Source organism: Scyliorhinus torazame, chromosome 13, assembly GCF_047496885.1.
Source record: "Scyliorhinus torazame isolate Kashiwa2021f chromosome 13, sScyTor2.1, whole genome shotgun sequence".
Classification (NCBI taxonomy): domain Eukaryota; kingdom Metazoa; phylum Chordata; class Chondrichthyes; order Carcharhiniformes; family Scyliorhinidae; genus Scyliorhinus; species Scyliorhinus torazame.
In genome coordinates this window covers 218,555,482-218,578,255 of record NC_092719.1, presented here as the reverse complement: position 1 = coordinate 218,578,255, position 22,774 = coordinate 218,555,482, and the positions used below count along the sequence as shown (strand labels likewise).

The 22,774-nt window shown below is 55.1% G+C and overlaps 2 protein-coding genes across 3 annotated transcripts in view; one reads left to right on the top strand and one right to left on the bottom strand.

The window, feature by feature from the left end:
- The window catches only part of rab7a (RAB7a, member RAS oncogene family), a 56,567-nt gene extending 48,459 nt beyond the window's left edge, over positions 1–8,108 (bottom strand). The window contains exon 1 of one of the 2 annotated variants that reach the window (XM_072473067.1): positions 7,949–8,108. The gene's annotated coding sequence lies outside the window, so the exon portion shown is untranslated. The remainder of the gene's footprint in view (positions 1–7,948) is intronic. The other variant, XM_072473069.1, reaches the window with a different exon arrangement.
- Positions 4,689–5,045, top strand: LOC140387641 (DNA-directed RNA polymerases I and III subunit RPAC2-like). Its single transcript, XM_072470837.1, has one exon. The coding sequence runs from the start codon at positions 4,689–4,691 to the stop codon at positions 5,043–5,045; it is 357 nt and encodes a 118-aa protein (XP_072326938.1).
- Positions 8,109–22,774: the final 14,666 nt, after the last annotated feature.

Below are 22,774 nucleotides of genomic sequence, written 5' to 3'. Positions count from 1 at the left end.
TTCCAATTCATTTACATCCATTTCAGATAGTGTAGGAGTAGGTGACTAATCCCAAATTATTTCTTGAAAAGTATGACAATTCAGAACCTCCATTCACGAGGTTTATGGAATCAAGAGTGCACAGTAATTTGGCTCATTGTGCCACTTACCACTGTCCCTCACCCAATAACCTGCAAGTGTCTCACCAAGTATATATCCAATTTGGCTTCCAACACGGAGACTGTGCATTTCAGCTCAAAACCCACTTAAAATCTCATCCTTCAGGTAAATTTTGCCAATTAATAAATTTGTCTCCTTTGATTACTGTCCTGCAAGTGGAAACAGTAATTTAAACATTTCTTCACCTCCTAAATCTCCCCCTTTGCTCAAATACCACAACCAGTGCCATTCTAGTTAAGTATACTGCGGACACAGCCTGTATCATTCCAGTAAATGTACGGCTGACACAGCATTGGACATCAAACGGTCTTGTTTTTGTGCTCGTCACCAAGTTCTGTATTTTTTTTTTTTTTTTTTAAATGGTTCAGAAATTGTCCCTTCACCTATCCATTTCTGTTCCTATACATTACCCCACCTCATTCTGCATCTCAAAATCAATCCCTTGCAGCCCTGCTGTGGCCTCAGCAGCACAGAGCCTTTACCTGGTTATTCACTGGTCATTATTCAAGTAAAAGTAACAATGTTACTTTGGAGCCCAGTCACCAGCGGTGTACCACACAGGGATCAGTGCTGGGTCCTCTGCTATTTGTGATTTTTATCAATGACTTGGATGATGGAGTTGAAGGTTGGATTAGCAAATTTGCTGATGACACAAAGATTGGTGGAGTAGTGGATAATGTGGAGGGCTGTTGTATGCTGCAAAGAGACATTGATAGGATGCAGAGCTGGGCTGAAAAGTGGCAGATGGAGTTTAATCCAGTGATTCATTTTGGTGGGACAAATTTGAAATGCAGATTACAGGGTTAATGGCAGGCTTCTGAAGAATGTGGAGGAGGGATCTCGGAGTTCATGTCCATAGATCTCTGAAAGTTGCCACCCAAGTGAATAGAGCCATGAAGAAAGCCTACATAGTGTTAGCATTTATTAACAGGGGGATTGAGTTTAAGAGCCGTGAGGTTATGCTGCAAGTGTACAAGACCTTGGTTAGACCACATTTGGAGTATTGTGTGCAGTTCTGATCACCTCATTATAGGAAGGATGTGGAAGCATTGGAAAGGGTGCAAAGGAGATTTACCAGGATGCTGCCTGGATTGGAGGGTAGGTCTTATGAGGAAAGGTTGAGGGAGCTAGAGCTTTTCTCATTGGAGCAGAGGAGGGAGAGGTGACTTAATTGAGGTGTACAAGATGATGAGAGGGATAGATAGTGGAGTGGACGTTCAGCGACTTTTTCCTCGGGTGGATGTATCTGTTACAAGGGGGCATAACTATAAAGGTTAATGGTGGAAGATATAGGAGGGATGTCAGAGGTAGATTCTTTACTCAGTGGTTGGGGCGTGGAATGCACTCCCAGCTATGGCAGTGGAGTCGGACACTAGGAACTTTCAAGCGGTTATTGGATAGGCATAGAATGATTGGGAGTAGGTGGATTTGATCTTAGTTTCAGATTAGTTCGGCACAACATCGTGGGCCGAAGGGCCTGTACTGTGCTGTACAGTTCTATGTGGACAATATAAATATCAAAGGGTCTAATTGAATGCGACGCTGTGAAACCTCTTTCCCAAAAAGAGGATTTGGGGTTAACCAGAGGCTGCTATATGCAACAATAATCAGAACAGTTTAACCTCAGACAGTCTGTTAAGGGTGCACATTGTACAGGGCTGTAACAAGTGGAAAATATTGACACATACAATGAAGACCATCAAAAATACCAAGCTATAGCTGCCTGTGAAATAAATGAAATTGACAGCAGCCAGAGAGCAGCTGATGGCCCGTATAGTTTGGGTTCTGCATCAAATTCAGGGGAGCAGCTGAAACATGTCCTTTCACAAATACTGACCAACTCACAGCAACACCTGACTGAGAATGTGTCTGTACTCACTACAGGCAATCTCAACATCCTCAATGTAAGATACTCAATCCCATCTAGTTTTAGCACTGTACTAGAATGCAGAAGCATCATAATGACTGTGTGAGCACTGCACTACTTCATTCTCACTCTTCAATTAATTCCCAGGACACAGGGAATGGGAGCAAGGATTTTAACCTGGTCAAATTATCAAAATGAAGATTCAGTTTTGATATCTGGGCACATAATAAACAGAATCTGAACTCTTGCAGAAAAAAAAATACCCCATCTAGGCCTACACTCCAACCCTATCCCCACCTATCCTTTTGGACACTAAAAGGGGCAATAACCTGCATATCTTTTGACTGTGGGAGGAAACCACAGCTTCAAATTCCTAGGTGTGCCTATCACCAAAAATCTGTCCTGGTCCACCCACTTTGACACTACCACCAAGAAAGCACCTTTTCTTTCTCAGGAAATTCAGCATGTCCACACCTACTCTTCAGATGCACCATAGAAAGCATCCCATTTGGCTGCATCACAGCCTGGTATGGCAACTGCTCGGCCCAAGACTGCAAAAACCTCAGAGTGAAAACAGCCCAGTCCATCACACAAACCCACCTCCCATCCATTTACTATCTACACCTCCTGCTGCCTTGGGAGAGAGCAGGCAGCATAATCAAAGATCCCTCCCACCCAGCGTATTCACTGCCAACTTCTTCCATCAGGCAGGATACAAAAGTCTGAGAACATGCACCAACAGATTAAAAAACAGCTTCTTCCCCACTGTTACCAGATTCCTAAACAACCCTCTTATGGACGGACCGGATTAATACTATACTCCTCTAGGGCAGCATGCGGTGCAGTGGTTAGCACTGGGCCCATGGTGCTGAGGACCCAGGTTCGAATCCCAGCCCTGGGTCACTGTCCGTATGGAGTTAAATTTTTTTTTAAACTATACTCTTATGCTCCACCTGATGCCGGTGTCTATGTATTTACATTATGAACCTTGTGTTGCCCTATTATGTATTTTCTTTCCTTTAATGTACTAAATGATCTGTTTGAACTACTTGCGGAAAAATACTTTCACTGTACCACGGTACACATGACAATAAACCAATCCAATCCAGAGCAAGCCCACAGACACAGGAAGAAACAATCACCAGAGGCTTGAATTGAACCTGGGTCCCTGGTGCGAGGTGGCAGTGCTAAACAAAAGCAAGCAATTAATTCACTGGGAACACAGGAACAAGGGTTGCACAGTAGCTAGCATTTGCCTCATGGCACCAAGGACCTAGGGCCGATCTCAGCCCCAGGTCACCTCCATGTGGAGTTTGCACATTCTCCCAGTCTGTGTGGGTCTCACCCAAGCAACCCAAAGATGCACTAGGTAGGTGAATTGGACATTCCAAATTGCCCCTCAACTGGAAAGGGTTGAACAGATCAATCCTCTGAAAGGCCCAACATTTACAATCTCAGTAATTTGTCAAAATCTCAAAACAAAGTCAAGTCAGTGTATCCTGATGGCAGGTACACTACCACACACACCAACTCCAGCAGGAATGGGAGGGACGTCAGTGCAGGAAAGAACCACAGGGATTCCCACACAAAATGCAGATATTCACTATCTCAAGTTCCTGGATGAAGAATGATCAATCACATGGTGAAGTGACAGGAAAATGGTACTTGAGGAACAGGAACCAGGGAAGTAAACACATTGAGGTGAGGATCCTGCGATGTTGAACCACAACTGCGTGTCATGGTAACATGATTCTACTACCCATTGTGGTGACACCATGATACTACCTGGGTTTTTGAACATTAATACTGTGGTTACCAGGGTAGGTCAAAGGCTAGGAAGCCTATGACAAATAACTCGCCTCCTGACTCCCCAAAGCCTTTCAATTATCCACAAGTTAGGAGCGTTAGGGCAGCACAGTGGGTCAGCACAGCTGCCTCACAGCACCGAGGTCCCAGGTTCGATCCCGGCTCTGGGTCACTGTCCATGTGGAGTTTGCACATTCTCCCCGTGTTTGTGCAAATTTCACCCCCACAACCCAAAATGTGCAGGATAGGAGAGTTGGTCACACTAAAGTGCCCCTTAATTGGAAAAATTGAATTGGGTGCTTAATTTTTTTAAAATATAAAAGTCAGGAATGTGATGGAATACTCTCCACTTGCCTGGATGAGTGCAGCTCCAATAACACAAGAAGCTCGACATCATCCAGAACAAAGCAGCCTGCTTGATTCCACAAACATTCAAACCCTCCACCACCAACAAACAGTGGCAGCCGTGTGTACCATCTACAAGATGCACTGCAGTAACTCATCAAGGTTGCTTAGACACCACCTTCCAAACCCACGGCCACTACCATCTAGCAGGGCAAGAAACAGCAGATACCTGGAAACCGCACCCTCTCCCAAGTCACTCACCACCCTGACTTTTGCCGTTCCTTCAGTCATTGGGACAAAATCCTGGAACTCGCTCCAACAGCACAGTGGGCATACCTACACCTGAAGGACTGCAGCGGTTCAAGAAGGCAACTCACCCCCACCTTCACTAGGGATGGGCAATAAATGCTGGCCAAAAACCCACAAATTCCACAAATGAATTTAAAAACAACTTGCAGCTAATGGCCAATTACTGACCAAAACGCTCCAGGCTGAGTGTGACGACGTGAGCATGGCAACAGCCGAGGGAGCAAAGAAACCAGTCTTGGAAGTGGTACAGGCAGAAGGTTGCGATGACTCCAGTGTTACATTTGTGTTGCACGACGAGGACCACACTCTTGGGAATGCCCTACAATACATGATTATGAAGAACCCAGATGTAGAATTTTGCGGCTACAGCATTACTCATCCATCAGAAAGTAAAATTAACTTCAGAATTCAAACAAGAGGGAGAATTCCATCTGTCGAACCTTTTCGCAGAGGTCTCAATGAACTAATGACGGTCTGTCAACATGTGCTGAATACATTGGAGGTCAGTATGAAGGCATATAAAGAGCAGCATAAACAGGAAGCAATGGATCAATTGTGATAAGGCACATGCATGTTTAATACTGTACATTTTATATATTTTGAAAAATAAAAAGATTTTAAAAATAAGTTACTGACCAAAACACACAAGTCAAATAAACCTTGCCACTGGAAAACATTTAAACTCCATATTTATACAATGCCTTATGATCACATGATGTCCCAGGGAACTTCAAAAAAAGAAACACCTTGGTATCGACAATGCTTAAGAAATGTAAATTTCTTCTCTGCTCTTCCCCAAAGTAGTATTAAAAACATGCAGCCAATCCCTGAATTGGGTGGCATTACTGCATGCCACTGTCCATCTACAACAGTTTCATGGGGACAAAAGGCAACTGGCCAGCAGGCAAGTTATCAGCTGGCTTGGCAGAGGAGGAAGTTTCAAACCCCCTCTGCAAAATTGCTGTCCACTCTCCTGTGAACAGGTAGTGAGCAAGTACCCAAGGGCAGCACAGTGGCAAGCACGGAAATGAAAATCACTTATTGTCACAAGTAGGCTTCAAATGAAGCTACTGTGAAAAGCCCCTAGTCGCCACATTACAGCACCTGTTCGGAGAGGCTGGTACAGGAATTGAACCGTGCTGCTGGCCTGCTTTCAAAGCCAGCTCTTTAGCCCTATGCTAAACCAGCCCCACTGGGACTGCAGCACCGAGGACCCGGGTTTGAATCCTGGCCTGGGTCACTGTCCGTGTGGGGTTTGCACATTCTCCCCGTGTCTATGTGGGTTTCACCCCAACACAAAGATGTGCAGATTAGGTAGATTGCCCCTTAATTGGGAAAAAATAAATAATTGGGTACTCTAAATTTTAAAAAACACCAGCCAGCATCCTTGCTGCAACACCTCTACAAGGAAATAAAGTCAAGACCTCAGCTTCCGTTAATGCTCAGCTGAATCACACTAGGTACTTAAGTGACATGAGTTATTGACAGCAGTACTAAAATACACTACACAGCACTTAATTCTCACCTACAACTGCTTCCACACCACAATTCATATTATTGGAATCCCAATGACATAATGACATTGTAAATTGCCAAGTTTCAGCATGCCACAATCAATACTTCACAGGAGTACAAAATACTTCACTCCATAAATGAGTTGCTATCCAAAACCCCACAAGCCCGAAGTCATTCAGTCTCTTGGCTGACCATTTACAAAATGTACTTCCTGTTTCCCCTCATGCCCAAATGAATATATGAAAAGTTTTTTTTAAAACTCAACAACTGAGCAGCCACTGCTCAGCTAGAAAATTCCACAAGCATGGTGTTCAACAATCAACCACTTCCCAATACAGTCCCCTAGTTCTAGGCTCTTCCAACCAGGGGAACCCCTTGTGCTTTTCATGAAAATTACTTTTCATTCCAACCTCAGAAAATATAGCACTATTCTACTGCAAATCTCACAAGTGGTGCTCAGGGGAACAAGTTGAGTGATAAACCTCAAGCAGTAACCTAAACATGTACATCTGTACCTGGGAAACATTCCCAATACTATGAAATTTCTATGTAGAAAAAACTAAGCACATTTTGAAAATACTACAAATAAAAACAAGCTGTCAGGAAGTCTAACACACCAAACACAGCCTCACTGCAGGATAGGCAACAGCAATGTGACTGGGTCATCAGAAGCAAAACCAAAGTATCCTAACATAAGGAAACACCCTTCGTAACGTATGAATCCAGTGTTCAAGCCCTGTTACCCGTGTAATGACAAGTCATGTGTTTTATCAGCTGCACGGATCACGAGGAGCAAGTCTCAGACATCCAGTGCCAAGCAGCATCACAATCTTATTTACACAGCAGAACCACCCCCAGCCTCTCCCAATTGGACAGAGACTGCAACACGAATCCCATCTAAACACAAAGTAGGTCCCAGTTGGTTCATTTAGCTGTTCATCTTCCAGCCTGGATACAAAGCCAGTCAACACCCAGTAAACAGGCAATGGGACACTTCAGCACACAAAAGTAAACGACAGCAAATAAAAGCAAAACTGGACTCCCAACAAAAAGGATCATAAATCCTCTGCCATTTTGACAGGAGGCAAATTCAAATTTCACTTTTGCACACTAAAAAAAAAACCCTGAACAAGCCTCAAATAAACACTGCACACTAGCCTGATGTGCTATACTTTAGCATAAACAAGGAAATATAGGTTCTCAAACCTTTATAACAGAAAAGGCGGCGTTAAAGGTAGAGTAAAGAAATTGAGCTTAGTCACCCTGAAGCCCAAATAAAGGCTCTTGGTCAGTTTAAAAGTTACCACTGGGTCCACAGATGCACTGATCTGTCAATAACTCAAATCAAACAGCCCATGTTTGCTGTTATAAATTATAGAGGGGGGGGGGGGGGGGAGAGCAAATCAAATAGAGAGATCACAGAACTACATTAAAAATCCTCAGAGGCAGTGAAGTGGTGAAAATTTGAAGGCTGCGGATTGCAAACGCAGTAAAGATTGGAAAACTACACGGGGGGGGGGGGGTAGAAGTTGGCAGCAGACGCAGCGAGCGGCACAGCATACTGGCTAATGTTTGACTTATGGTTTAGAGCCGAATGACTGTCATGGGGGGGGGGGAAAAGAGATCGGGATGGACCCAGCCCCGGAGGGACGAGAGGGTGGGATCGGGATCCCCACCCCCGGGACGGGAAGCTGGGCCCGCCAGCGTCCGTCACTCACTCCCGTTGCCAGGGGCCCGGGAACGGTTGCCAGGGCCCCGCGGGCGGATGCCAGGGGCCCGGTTGCCAGGCAGCCGGAGCGCCGGCAGCGGAGCGCGAGCGGCAGCCGTTGAGGGGGAGAGGCGCCGCCTCTCGCCCGGGCCTCCCGCTGGGCCCGGCGCCCGAAAGGCCGCACCCGCTCCAGGCCGAGAGCGGGCGGAGCCGCTTCCTCCGCGGCCGGCCGGACTGACCTGAAGCGGGCGGGTAGCTGAGGGGGTTGGTGTCGCGGCGGCTTCCGCACCTGGTTGTCTCTCTCGGCTCCTTCCTGTCGCTGGCGAAGCTGCGTCTCCCACTCGGCGCTTATCAGCCGGAGGGTGCGTCACTGCGTCTGACGTCATAACGCAGGCCCGCCCCCTTGTCTTCCGGGTGCGAAATCAGCCGCCTGGTCCTAGCGCCCGCACAATTCAACATCCACTCTTCCGAATTGGGGGAGGGGTCACGGTGAGTCGGGTTGCCAACCCTCCCGGAGTGCCCTGGATTGCTCGGGAGAATCCTGTTCTGTGCAATCCGGAGAAAAATCGTCTGGATATTATAAAATATTGTTTTTTTGCCCTCATTTTTTTTCTGAACATGTCCCTGTACCAGATATAAAAATATTGAAAAAGCACTCTCTGGCATCATCCAGTCAGGTAATTAGTCCTTTAGCTTCCCTGTTGGTGAAAGAGGAATGCAGGATGCCACAGGGATGGATGTGTTGGCCAAGTAATGGCTGGAGCAAGCATGTGATGAAGCTGCCACGAATACATTTAATCAGTTGGCAAACTGACAAGGGAGGAAGCTGGAGAGGGTTGAGAGTGAGGAGATGGGGCGATCGTGGGTTAGGGTTAAGCTAGAGGAGAAAGGACAAGGTTGCTGATGGGGTACGGTGTGGGCATGGTGAGTGCAGAGATTTCCCTCTCTAGCCCGTACCCATCTTTACCACTCCTCTCCTTCAGTTCCTGACTGGTTTAGCACAGGGGGCTAAACAGCTGGCTTGTAATGCAGAACAAGGCCAGCAGCGCGGATTCAATTCCTGTACCGGCCTCCCCGAACAGGTGCCGGAATGTGGCGACTAGGGGCTTTTCACAGTAACTTCATTTAAGCCTACTTGTGACAATAAGTGATTATGATTATTATTATTACAGCTTTCCATAGACCTCATGTGCCATCTGGAATCTCATCCATCTAGTCAATATATGAGCCTGAGGGGCAGCACTGTGGTGCAGTGGTTAGCATTGCTGCCTCATGGTGCCGAAGTCCCAGGTTCGATCCTGGCTCTGGGTCATTGTCCATGTGGAGTTTGCACATTCTCCCCGTGTTTGCGTGGGTTTCACCCCTACAATGCAAAGATGTGCAGGGTAGCTGGATTGGTCACGTTAAATTGCCCCTTAATTGGAAAAAATGAATTGGGTACTTTAAGTTTATATTAAAAAATATATGAGCCTGTACAGGCCTGGTTTAGCACAGTGGGCTAAACAGCTGGCTTATAATGCAGAACAAGGCCAGCAGCGCGGGTTCAATTTCCGTATCAGCCTCCCCAAACAGGCGGCAGAATGTTGCGACTAGGGGCTTTTCACAGTAACTTCATTGAAGCCTACTTGTGACAATTAGCGATTATTATTATTATAAACCAACAGGACACCACAGCAGTACCCTTCCCCTTCTTGGGCAGTCCCTCAGGGTTGAGGATGACCTGCTTCCACTCCGGAAGGTGGGTTCTGCAGTGGTGAATAGTCCAATCCTGGATCCACAGACTTCGCCACAGGTTTGAGGTGGTGTTTGATGAGGTGGATGGGACGCTCTGGATTCCGGGCTCTCCTTCTGCTGTTTACGCTTGGCCTCCACGTGCTCCATCCTGCAACACTCAAGGTGATTGGTGCCCTCGAGGGTGCTTCTTCTCCATTTTGTGCGATCTGAGGCAGTGATTCCCACGTGTCGATGGCGATGTTGCATTTATTTAGGGAGGCTTTCAGAGTGTCCTTGTAGCATTTCCTCTGCCCTCCTAATGGTGCCACTGCGGAGCTCGGAGTAGAGCACTTGTTTTGGGAATCTTGTGTTAGGCATGTGGGCAATGTGACCCGCCAATCACAGCTGGCTGAGCGTGACCAGTGCCTCGATACTGGGGATATTGACCTTGGAGTGTGCAGCGGGACCTGGGTGTCCTTGTGCATCAGTCGCTGAAGGTAAGCATGCAGGTGCAGCAGGCGGTAAAGAAGGCTAATGGTATGTTGGCCTTCATTGCGAGAGGTTTCAAATATAGAAGCAGGGATGTGTTGCTGCAATTGTACAGGGCCTTGGTGCAGTCACACCTGGAGTATTGTGTGCAGTTTTGGTCTCCTTTTCTGAGGAAGGATGTTCTTGCTCTCGAGGGAGTGCAGCGAAGGTTTACCAGACTGATCCCAGGGATGGCGGAACTGTCATATGAGGAGAGATTGACTAGGTTAGGATTGTTCTCGCTGGAGTTCAGAAGAATGAGGGGGGATCTCATAGAGACTTATAAAATTCTAACAGGACTAGACAGGGTAGATGCAGGAAGATATTCCCGATGGTGGGTGTGTCCAGGACCAGGGGTCACAGTCTGAGGATTCATTTCGGACAGAGATGAGGAGACATTTCTTCACACAAAGAGCGGTGAGCCTGTGGAATTCATTACCACAGGAAGTAGTTGATGCTAAAACTTAAAAATGTACATGTATCTATGATGCCAGTGTCTTGACACTATCCTGCAACACGCTACTCACCACCATCTCAGAGCAACCCCAGCTTGTCGTGAGGTCAAATATTACAGAGGAATTTTCCCTACTCTCCGCCACAGGCAAGGTTATCACAAGAATACTCCTCAGCCGCCTCCTCCCAGTGGCTGAAGAGCTCCTCCCAGAGTCTCAGTGCAGCTTCCGCCCATCAAGGGGCTCAATGGACATGATCTTCAGCACGCGATAAATCTAGGAAAAGTTCAGGGAGCAGTATCAACCTCTGTACATGGCCTTCTTCGTGGAGGAGCACCCCCACCAAGGTGATAGAGGAAGACCAGACAGGGTTTGAGAAAGGAAGGCAGTTATTTTCCAATATCAGGAGGTTAGTAAATGTAATCATGACTGAGATACCCTCAATTACAACTCGAGAGAGATGATTGGTAATACAAAGTCTTTAATTAGCAGAGAACCAGACAGCTGCCGGTAAGTGTGCTCACTGCATGCTGCCCACTGAACATTACCTTATATATGGCTCCCTGAGGGGGTGGAACCAGAGGCGGAGTCCCCCAAGGTTCCAAACCCGGTCTTAAAGGGATCATGACATTAAAGGTACAGTTATCATTCATCACATTCACCCCCTGTTTTTAAAAAAAAACGCATAGTCCATCGGGGGTGAATTGGAATTACATGTCCAGTCTTTTGGGTGGTCTGATTGTCCGTGTTGATCTTCTCAGCTCCGGCGGTGGTGCGGCCAACACAGTTGTCTTCAGTGGGGGTATACCCGGGAGCACGGTGGTCTGAGCCTTTGCCCGTGTTGGAGCAGGGGGGGTTATCTGGGGTGACTAGGGTGATTGGTGCCGGTGCCGGGAGGAGGTAAGGAGGCGCTGGGGGGGGGGGGGGGGGGGGGCGCTGTCGGGGTCGGCAGCAGGTGCGGGGACGGGGAGCATCGATAGAAGGGAGAGCCAGCGGCTGCCAGGTCTCGCAGGGAAACTGTGTCGTGCCTTCCGTCGAGGTGCTCGACGTAGGCGTATTGAGGGTTTGCATGCAGCAGCTGGACCCTCTCAACTAGAGGGTCCGTCTTATGGCTCCTCGCTTACCTCCGGAGTAGAACTGGTCCCGGAGGCGCCAGCCAAAGTGGAAGCGAGACCCCAGAGGTGGACTTCCTGGGGAAGACAAACAAACGATTGTGAGGGGTCTCGTTCGTGGCCGTGCAGAGGAGCGACCTAATGGAATGTAGGGCATCGGGTCGGACCTCCTGCCAGCGGCTGTTTGGGAGACTTCTTGACCGTAGGGCTAGAAGGACAGCCTTCCAAACTGTCGCGTTCTCCCTCTCCACCTGTCTGTTTCCCCGCGGGTTATAGCTGGTCATTCTGCTCGAGGCGATGCCCTTGTTGAGCAGATACCGACACAGCTCATCGCTCATGAACAATGTACCCCAGTCGCTGTGGACATAGGCGGGGAAGCCGAACAGGGTGAAGATGCTGTGCAGTGCCTTGATTACGGAGGCCGAGGTCATATCGGGACGGGGATGTGAATGGGATGCGGGAGAATTCGTCGATGACAGTGAGGAAATAATTGTTGTGGTTGGTGGACGGGAGGGGCCCTTGAAGTCCACGCTTAGTCACTCAAAGGGCCCAGAGGCTTTCACCAGGCAAGCCTTGTCTGGTCGGTAGAAGTGCGGTTTGCACTCCGCACAGATCTGGCAAGCCTTGGTCATGGCCTTGACCTCCTCGGTGGAGTAAGGTAGGTTGCGGGACTTGATGAAATGAGCAAGCCGGGTGACCCCCGGGTGACAGAGGTCATCGTGGATGGCCCACAGATGGTCTTTCTGCGCGTTGGCGCACGTGCCGCGGGACAGGGCATCTGGGGACTCATTGAGCTTCTCCGGACGATATGTAATATACGTGTATAGGTGGAGAGTTCGATCCGCCACGTTGTGCGTTATCAAACATGAAGGCTACCGACCATTGGTCAGTGAAGAGGGCGAACCTCCTACCAGCTAGGTAGTACCTCCAGTGCCGCACGGCCTCCACAATGGCTTGTGCCTCCTTCTCGACTGCAGAGTGCCGAATTTCCGAGGCGGTGAGGGTTCGGGAGAAAAAAGCTACTGGCCTGCCTGCCTGGTTGAGGGTAGCAGCCAGGGCGACATCTGATGCATCGCTTTCTACCTGGAAGGGGATGGTTTCGTCCACCGTGTGCATGGCGGCCTGATGATATCGGCCTTGATATGACTGAAGGCTGACCGGGCCTCAACTGTCAGGGGGAAAAACCTTGGTCTTAATGAGTGGTCGGGCTTTGTCCGCATATCTGGGGACCCAGTGGGCGTAATAGGAAAAGAGCAGCAGGGGGGCGCAGAGGTGAGGGAGGATATAAAGTTTGAAACGGGCGTATTCGGCGCCCTGGATCGCGAGGTTCGTGACACAATACCCCGTGATCTGGACCGAGTGGGACCCGGACACGAGGGCGATAGTTTGGGAGGCGGGAGAGGTGTGCAAGGAGCAGCGTCTTACCGTTTCTGGGTGAATAAAGCTCTCCGTACTCCCAGAGTCGAAAAGGCAGGGGGTGTCGCGCCCGGTTGATTTGGACCTGCATCATGGAGTTCCGCAGGTGCTTTGGCCGTGATTGATCGAGAGTGATCGCTCCCAGTTGCGGGTAGTCAGAGTCCTCAGTTGAGTCGTGTCATGATATTCATATAAACATATCATGGTGCAATCACACACACACTGATGGACAGATCAATGGACCAATCAACACACACGCAACAGCACAGCCAATCACCAGTGAGAGCACACGCACTATAAAACAGGGAACACCACAGTTCCCGCTCATTCTACCAGGAGATAGCTCAGAGCACAGAGCTCACAGCGCGCCACTCAGACATACACCATGTGCTGAGTGCCTCACTAAGATAGTGATAGGGCTGGGTCCACAGGTTAGCTGGTGAAGCACGTACCCAAGCCAGCAGCTATTAGTTGTTATTGTACAAGGCAATAAAACAGAGTTGTACCATCTACAACCGTGTTGGTTCGTCTGTGTATCGGAACACCCAACACGACATAGTACCAGGGTTGGAACCCAGCAACTGTGAGACCTACCTGCACATCTTCAGCGATCCGCCATCCTGCGCCATGGACACCATCAGCCCGCCGCAGCCGCTCCAAATCGCTGGAAACCTCGGCGTCAACTGGAAGCTGTTTAAACAGCGTTTCCAGTTCTTCCTAGAAGCCACAGACAGGGGAATGCATCGGACACCAGGAAGATCGCCCTCCTCTCCACGGCGGGCAACACGCCATCCACATCTACAACTCCCTGGTGTTCGCGGAAGACGAAGTACAAGACGGTCCTTCTAAAACTTGAGCAACACTTCAGCGTGGAAGTTAATGAGAGCTTCGAGAGGTACCTCTTCCAGCAGCGCCTGCAGGGTAAGGATGAGCCTTTTCAATCTTTTTTGACACACCTCCGTATCCTCGCGCAGTCCTGCGGCTATGAGGCCACCTCCGATTCCATACCAGATAGTTTTTGGGGTCACCTCGGGCACCCTACACCAGCAGCTCCTCAAAATAAAGAGCCTCACCCTAGCCACCGCCATCGAAACCTGCGTCCTCCATGAAAACGCAACCAGCAGGTACTCCCAATTCCAGGCGGCCGAATCGGCACGACAGGGATCCCACGAGGCCGAGCGGGTCCACTCCATCGAGTACCTCCCGACCCGCGGCCCAGACGAGGGCGGCCGAGCGGGTCCACTCCATCAAGTACCTCCCGACCCGCGGCCCAGACGAGGGCGGCCGTTTCGCGCCCTTTCCGCGGCCTCCCGCGCTTGTTCACACCAAAAGAGACGTCGACGCAGAGGGACGTGACGCGCAGGTCGCTCTACGCAGGACCGAACTGCATGCGCGGTGGCACAACGAACCCCATGACGTCACGACATGCGGCAACTGTGGATCCGCACATTTAAAGCGGCAATGTCCAGTGAAAAATCGACAAAGCCTCCGCTGTGGCAAGATGGGCCACTACGCTGCCTGCTGTCGAGCAGCTCAACCTACCAACACTCCCCAATTCCGCCAGCCTCGCAGGGACGTGCGGGCCATTCAGCCTCCATACACCGAGTCATACCCTGATGACGTACAGACCGGTGATACCGACGACCGGGAAGCCTTCCGCATTGCGATAATAGACAGAAATCGGGGGCAAAATTCTCCGTTATCGGCGGAAAGTCCGCGATCGGCGCAAAAAACGGCGCAAATCCCACTTGCGTCACGTCATAAAAATGGGCCGATAGTCTCCGGCCCGAAATGGGCTAGCAGCGACGTAACGGGATCCGCGCTTGCGCAGTGGTTCACGCCGTGCAGCGTCATACGCGCCGCACGGCGTGACGGCTCATAAGGCCGCGCAGCTCCCCCCTACCCGACCAGAACACCCGACCGCAACACCCGACTGGATGGCTGGCCGTCGCTCAGCCCCGAGGTTCGAGTCACGCGATGTGGAGGCGCTCCTGGACGCGGTGGAGCAGAGGAGGGACGCCCTGTATCCCGGGCAGGGCCGCAGAGTTGTCCCACGCCACAGCCGGCGTCTGTGGAGGGAAGTGGCAGAGGCCGTCACCGCTGTGGCCCTGACACCACGGACAGGCACCCAGTGCCACAAGAAGGTGAACGACCTCGTCAGAGCAGGCAGGGTGAGCCTCCCCATATCCCCCCTCCCCCATATCCCCCTCCCCCATATCCCCCCTCCCCCATATCCCCCCCCTCCCCCATATCTCCCATATCCCCCATATCCCCCCTCCCCCATATCCCCATATCCCCCCTCCCCCATATCCCCCCTCCCCCATATCCCCCTCCCCCATATCCCCCCTCCCCCATATCCCCCTCCCCCATATCCCCCCTCCCCATATCCCCCCTCCCCCATATCCCCATATCCCCCCTCCCCATATCCCCCCTCCCCCATATCCCCCCTCCCCCATATCCCCCTCCCCATATCCCCCCTCCCCATATTCCCCCTCCCCCATATCCCCCATATCCCCCCTCCCCCATATCCCCCATATCCCCCTCCCCCCATATCCCCCCTCCCCCATATCCCCCCTCCCCATACCCCCCATATCCCCCCTCCCCATATCCCCCTCCCCCATATCCCCCATATCCCCCCTCCCCCATATCCCCCTCCCCCATATCCCCCCTCCCCCATATCCCCCCTCCCCATATCCCCCATATCCCCCCTCCCCATATCCCCCCTCCCCCATATCCCCCCTCCCCCATATCCCCCCTCCCCCATATCCCCCCTCCCCCATATCCCCCCTCCCCCATATCCCCCATATCCCCAAGTGAATCCCGCAGGATGCCCCTCGGAGACCACGGGAGACGGAGAGACCCGGACCCTCCAGCATGCGACGCCCGCAGGATGCCCCTCGGAGACCACGGGAGACGGAGAGAACCGGACCCTCCAGCATGCGACGCCCGCAGGATGCCCCTCGCACATCACGGGAGACGGAGAAACCTGGAGCAACAGGGAGACGACACCCCCGTCACGTGCGGGAGCGACCACCCAGCGATGAGGGGGGCAGCCACAGGCCCATCACATCCGAGCCAGGACACCACTACCCAGGACACCACTATCCAGGACACCCCTACCCGGGACACCACTACCCGGGACACCACTACCCGGGACAGCACTACCCAGGACACCCCTACCCGGGACAGCACTACCCGGGACAGCACTACCCGGGACAGCACTACCCGGGACAGCACTACCCAGGACACCCCTACCCGGGACAGCACTACCCAGGACACCCCTACCCGGGAAGACGAAATACAGGACTGTGACTCAGAGTGGATGGGTGGAGACGAACCCCCACCCCAAAGTGCCATGGAGTCAGAGTGGGACGAAGAGCACGACACAACGCCACTGCTGTCACCAACACCCTCCACCATCGCAGAAACACTCACCACGGTTGGGCACTTTAGTGATGAGGCGTCTGGTACACTCACTGGTGCGCACAACACAGCCGTCCCGGTACAGCAGGTGGAGGTAGGAGCAGCAGAGGGACCGGGCGGTTGGAGGGCAGCCCAGGCCAAGCGAACATCTGCCGCCCAGATGGATCCCGAGTTCCTGCAGTTACCACACCCACACATAGATCCGATGCAACCACCGACACGGAGACGAGCGAATAGGGTGACGGGTGGCTTGCGGCGGCTGCGGTCGCAGGTGGAGGAGTCCACCCACGTCCAGGAGCTGGGAGTGGTCCCGGTCATGCATACCACCCAGGCTGACACCGCACGGGTGGCGTCTGCGGTGGAGGCAATGGGTGCGACGGTGTCAGACATGGGGAACGGTTTGCGAGGCCTGGGGCCTTCCGTGCAGGCGGCGTCTGTGGCCCAGGAAATGGCTGCCCTCTCACAGGAGGCCATGAGCCAGTGCCAGCGCCAGATGGCAGAGGCGCTCAACGCCATAGCCCAGTCTCAGCAGGCCATGGCCCAGTCTCTGCAGGCCATGGCCCAGTCTCAGCAGGCCATGGCCCAGTCTCAGCAGGCCATGGCCCAGTCTCAGCAGGCCATGGCCCAGTCTCAGCAGGCCATCGCTGAGGGCATCGGCGCCAGTGGCCATGTGCGAGCCGGCGTCGCACTGTCACAGACAGGTTTTGACAACCCCCTGGGCTCCATGGCTGCAAACCTGCAGACCCCTGTCGATACCAGCACGGGCCTCCAGGACTGGCAGCGCCAGATGTCGGGGGCGCGTCGGATGGCCAGTCCGTTCGCACCCCCACCCATGTAGAGGCCTGGGGGCCATCGGGCACCCCGAGGGAGGAGGAGGTGGTGTGGTCCGTCCCGGCTCCCTCTGTAGGGGAGGTCCCGGTACACCGCGACACCTCGGACTCCCCCCCCTTCCGTCCCAGGTGCATCGGGTGGGCAACGGGCAGGACAGGCTGGCAGCTCGCCATCCCAGTCGCCCGGGCCGCAGCCTAGCCCATCTAGGCCAGGACGCCCCAGGAAACGGCCGCCAAAGGGATCCAGTGTCAGAGGGCAGGAATCACAGGAGTCCACCTCCAGTTCTGCTGTACCGTCTGGGGAACCACGTAGACGTAGTCAAAGGGCCCGTAAGGCCAAACAATTAGACACTGAGTAAGTTGGCACGGGTGCAGGGCACAGATGAGTTTTAGGGGCTAGGGCACGTGCATGAACTCCTTTGGTTATTAAAGTCAATGTTACACCTACCGCAGCTGCCTTTGTGCTCTGTCCAAAGTGTGCGGGCGTGTCATGTACGTTGAGCGCAAGTGTGTGTGTGAGGGGTGGTCTTACCTCAGCCCCAGGTGAGTCTGCCCCCTTCCCCCTGGGCCGCCATCAACATCCCCCGGGCAGAGGACGGGACCGTGCGCTGCAGTGTCACAGCCGCATGCAGGGATGGTCCGGGTGGATGGTGGTACTGTGGCCATGGGTCAGACATAGTCCAACGATGTAGAGCCAGGAGCTCATCGCAGGGCGGGTTGTCATCATCCTCCATGGCCTGCGATAGACACGCGTCCACCCGCAACTGGGTGAGCCCGGCCCGTTGTGCCGCCGGTGGATCGGCAATTGGGGGGGGGGGGTGGTGTGCATGCGGGTGGGGTGTGTGGGGTTGGGGAGGGGGGTGAGGGTGCTGGGTGGGTGGATGGGTGGGGGGTGTGGGTGGTCGGCTGTTGCCATGGTGTGCGGTCTGTGGCCATACTACCCGATTCCCACGCCCATCTAGTCAGTGAAGCGGGCGGCTATCAGTCTGTCCCGTGCCCGCTGGGCCAGCCGGTAACGGTGGACAGCCACCCGCCTGTGTCTACCCCGTCTGCCCTGACCATTGCCCCCATCCCCCTCATCTGGGGAGGACTGCGCCTCTTCCTGCTGCTCCTCCACTCCGCCCTCCTCTGCCTGCGGCACATCGCCCCTCTGCTGGGCTATGTTGTGCAGGACGCAGCACACCACAATGATGCGGCCGACCCTATCTGACCGATACTGGAGGGCGCCCCCAGAGAGGTCCAGGCACCTGAAACGCATCTTCAGCACGCCAAAGCACCTCTCGATCACTCCCCTTGTCGCTACATGGGCATCATTGTAGCGGTTCTCCGCCTCATTGCGTGGCCTCCGTATAGGCGTCATCAGCCACGATCGCAATGGGTAGCCCCTGTCGCCCAGCAACCAGCCCCTCAGCCGGGGATGGCGTCCCTCGTACATGCCGGGGATGGATGACCGCGACAACACGAATGAGTCGTGTACACTGCCTGGGTGACGGGCGCAGACGTGCAGGATCATCATGCGGTGGTCGCAGACCACCTGTACGTTCATCGAATAGGTCCCCTTCCTATTAGTGAACACGGCCCTGTTATCTGCAGGTGGCCGCACGGCGACGTGCATCCCATCGATCGCGCCCTGGACCATGGGGAACCCGGCAACGGCAGAGAAGCCCATGGCCCGGGCATCTTGGCTGGCCCGGTCCACGGGGAAGCGGATGTAGCGGTGCGCCATGGCATAAAGGGCATCTGTCACTGCCCGGATGCACCGGTGCACCAATGTCTGCGATATGCCGGACAGGTCCCCACTCGGTGCCTGGAATGACCCCGTTGCATAAAAGTTCAGGGCCACCGTAACCTTGACGGACACGGGGAGAGGGTGTCCCCCGCCAGTGCCACGCGGTGACAGGTGTGCCAGCAGGTGGCAGATGTGTGCCACGGTTTCCCGGCTCATCCGGAGTCTCCTCCTGCATTCCCGGTCCGTGAGGTCCTGGTATGACTGCCGGGGCCGGTACACACGGGGCGCCCTCGGGTGCCTCCGTTGCCGTGGGGCCGCGACGTCCTCCTCCCCCTCCTCGTCCTGTCGGTCAGGTGTCCCTCCAGCCTGGGCGGCTGCCGCCTGCCCCTCTGCGGCAGCCTGCGCCGCCTCTCTGGCACGCTCCTCCTCCTCCTCCTCATCCAGGGCAACATAGACATGAGCGGCTGCCACCACGGCGGCCAACATCGCTGGATGGTCTGAAAACATGACGGCCTGGTGGGGGGGAGGGGAACGACGACATGTCATCATTGCCCATATCCCCTCCTCCCCCCAGCCAGGTGGCATGGACCGCATGGGTCCAACTGTTGGAGGCTGGCACCTGGCCAGGTGGACCAACTCATTTGCCCTCCCATCACCCTCCTCGGCACGGACCCCCTCCCCAACCTCCACCCCAGCACGGACCCCCCCCAATCCCCAACCTCCACCCCAGCACGGACCCCCCCCCCAACCTCTACCCCGGCACGGACCCCCCCCCCCAACCTCCACCCCAGCACGGACCCCCCCCCAACCTCCACCCCGGCACGGACCACCTCCCCAACCCCCAACCTCCACCCCGGCACGGACCCCCCCCCCCAACCTCCACCCCAGCACGGACCCCTTCCCCAACCTCCACCCCAGCACGGACCCCCCCCAACCCCCAACCTCCACCCCAGCACGGACCCCCCCCCCAACCTCCACCCCGGCACGGACCCCCCCCCAACCTCCACCCCAGCACGGACCCCCCCCCAACCTCCACCCTGGCACGGACCCCCTCCCCAACCCCCAACCTCCACCCCGGCACGGACCCCCCCCCAACCTCCACCCCAGCACGGACCCCCCCCAACCCCCAACCTCCACCCCGGCACGGACCCCCTCCCCAACCTCCACCCCAGCACGGACCCCCCCCCCCAACCTCCACCCCAGCACGGACCCCCCCCCAACCTCCACCCCGGCACGGACCCCCCCCCCAACCTCCACCCCGGCACGGACCCCCTCCCCAACCTCCACCCCAGCACGGACCCCCCCCAACCCCCAACCTCCACCCCAGCACGGACCCCCCCCCCCAACCTCCACCCCGGCACGGACCCCCCCCCCCCCCAACCCTCCACCCCGGCACGGACCCCCTCCCCAACCTCCCCAACCTCCACCCCAGCACGGACCCCCCCCAACCCCCAACCTCCACCCCAGCACGGACCCCCCCCCCAACCTCCACCCCGGCACGGACCCCCCCCCCAAACCTCCACCCCGGCACGGACCCCCCCCCCAACCTCCACCCCGGCACGGACCCCCCCCCAACCTCCACCCCGGCACGGACCCCCTCCCGGCACTCCCCCGGAGCCCAGCCTACTCTAACCACCCCCCCCCCCCCCCCCCGCCGCACACACACACACACACACAAGCCGAGACACTCCTCTCCTCACGCAATCAGTCTGCGGCCACGCCATTTCCTGCCCAGAGCCAACCCCCCAGGCCGTCACTCACCTCCTCGCTGGTCGGCGTGAGCCTGGAGCACCGGGTCACGCCGATGAAAAGGAGGTTTGATTCACGTCGACGTGAACGGTCATCACGTCGACGGGACTTCGGCCCATCCGGAAGGGAGAATATCGGCAGGCCGAAAATCGGCTGCCTTGCGCAGACCCGTGACATTCTCCGCGGCAGCGGCGCCATTAACGCCCCGCCGACTTTTCTCCCTTCGGAGACTTCGGCGGGGGCGGGGGCGGGATTCACGGCGGCCAACGGCCATTCTCCGACCCGGCGGGGGGTCGGAGAATGACGCCCCGGATGTCCCCAAGTAGGACCCACCAGCCGATGCCAGTGCACAGCGTTAATCCGGGCGATGAATGGTGTGCCACCCTAACAGTCAACCTATCACCAATCACATTCCGCTTAGACACTGGTGCCTCCGCCAATCTCATTGCATGGTCAACCTTCTACACCTTGAAGGTCAAACCACCGATTCGGCCATCCCACTGTCAGCTGGTTGATTACAACGGGAACGTTATCCCGGCCATGGGGTCCTGCCAGCTCGAAATTACACACAATTCATACACAGCCACACTGTCTTTTGAGATAGTTGGATCCTCGATGGACTCTCTGCTAGGCGCACAGGCGTGCAAAGTTCTCCACCTCGTTCAGCGGGTACACGCTCTGTCTCTGGAAGGCACGTTTCCCGGATGCAGACTTTAGGGCACAGCTCCACTCGCTCCTCGCCCACAACCAAGAGGCTTTCGAGGGCATGGGCACACTGCCCTACACTTACAGAATACGGCTCAAACCGGACGCCACCCCAGTCATTCACACACCTCGCAGAGTCCCAGCACCACTCAAGGACCGCCTCAAGCAGCAGCTGCAGGATCTCCAGGACCAAGGAGTGCTTTCCCGGGTTACGGAGCCCACGCCATGGGTCAGCTCCATGGTGCGCGTAAAACACACCATGGCGAACTCCGGATCTGCATCGACCCGAAAGACCTGAACAGTAACATCATGAGGAACACTACCCCATACCCAAATGGGAAGAGATCACGGGCGTCATTCTCCGACCCCCCGCCGGGTCGGAGAATGGCCTTTGGCCGCCGTGAATCCCGCCCCCGCCCCCGTCGAAGTCTCCGGTACCGGAGATTGGGCGGGGGGCGGGAATCGGGCCGCGCCGGTTGGCGGGACCCCCCGCTGGATTCTCCGGCCCGGATTTGCCGAAGTCCCGCCCAGGAATTGCCTGTCCCGCCGACGTAAATCAAACCTGGTATTTACCGGCGGGACCAGGCGGCGTGGGCGGGCTCCGGGGTCCTGGGGGGGGGCACGGGGCGATCTGACCCCGGGGGTTGCCCCCACGGTGGCCTGGCCCGCGATCGGGGCCCACCGATCCGCGGGCGGGCCTGTGCCGTGGGGGCACTCTTTCCCTTCCGCCTCCGCCACGGCCTCCACCATGGCGGAGGCGGAAGAGACTCTCCCCACTGCGCATGCGCGGGAAACTGACAGCGGCCGCTGACGCTCCCGCGCATGCGCCGGGAAACTGACCGCTGACGCTCCCGCGCATGCGCCGCATTTCCGCGCCAGCTGGCGGGGCAACAAACGCCATTTCCGCCAGCTGGTGGGGCGGAAATCCCTCCGGCGTCAGCCTAGCCCCTCAATGTTGGGGCTCGGCCCCCAAAGATGCGGAGCCTTCCGCACCTTTGGGCCGGCGCGATGCCCGTCAGATTGGCGCCGTCTTTGGTGCCAGTCGGCGGACATCCCGCCGTTGGGGGAGAATTTCGCCCCACGAGCGAAATGGCCCGGGCTAAAATTTTTACCAAGCTTGATGCCTCAAAGGGCTTTTGGCAGATTCGACTGGATCAGTCCAGCAGGAAGCTGTGCACCTTCAACACTCCCTTTGGCAGATACTGCTACAATAGGATGCCGTTTGGCATCATCTCGGCATCCGAGGTGTTTCATCGAATCATGAAACAGATGATGGAGGGCATTGAAGGGGTGCGCGTCTATGTTGACGATGTCATCATCTGGTCCACCACACCACGGGAGCACATCAGTCGTCTCCAGCGTGTCTTTGCGCGGATACGAGAGCACAGCCTGCGCCTCAACCGAGCCA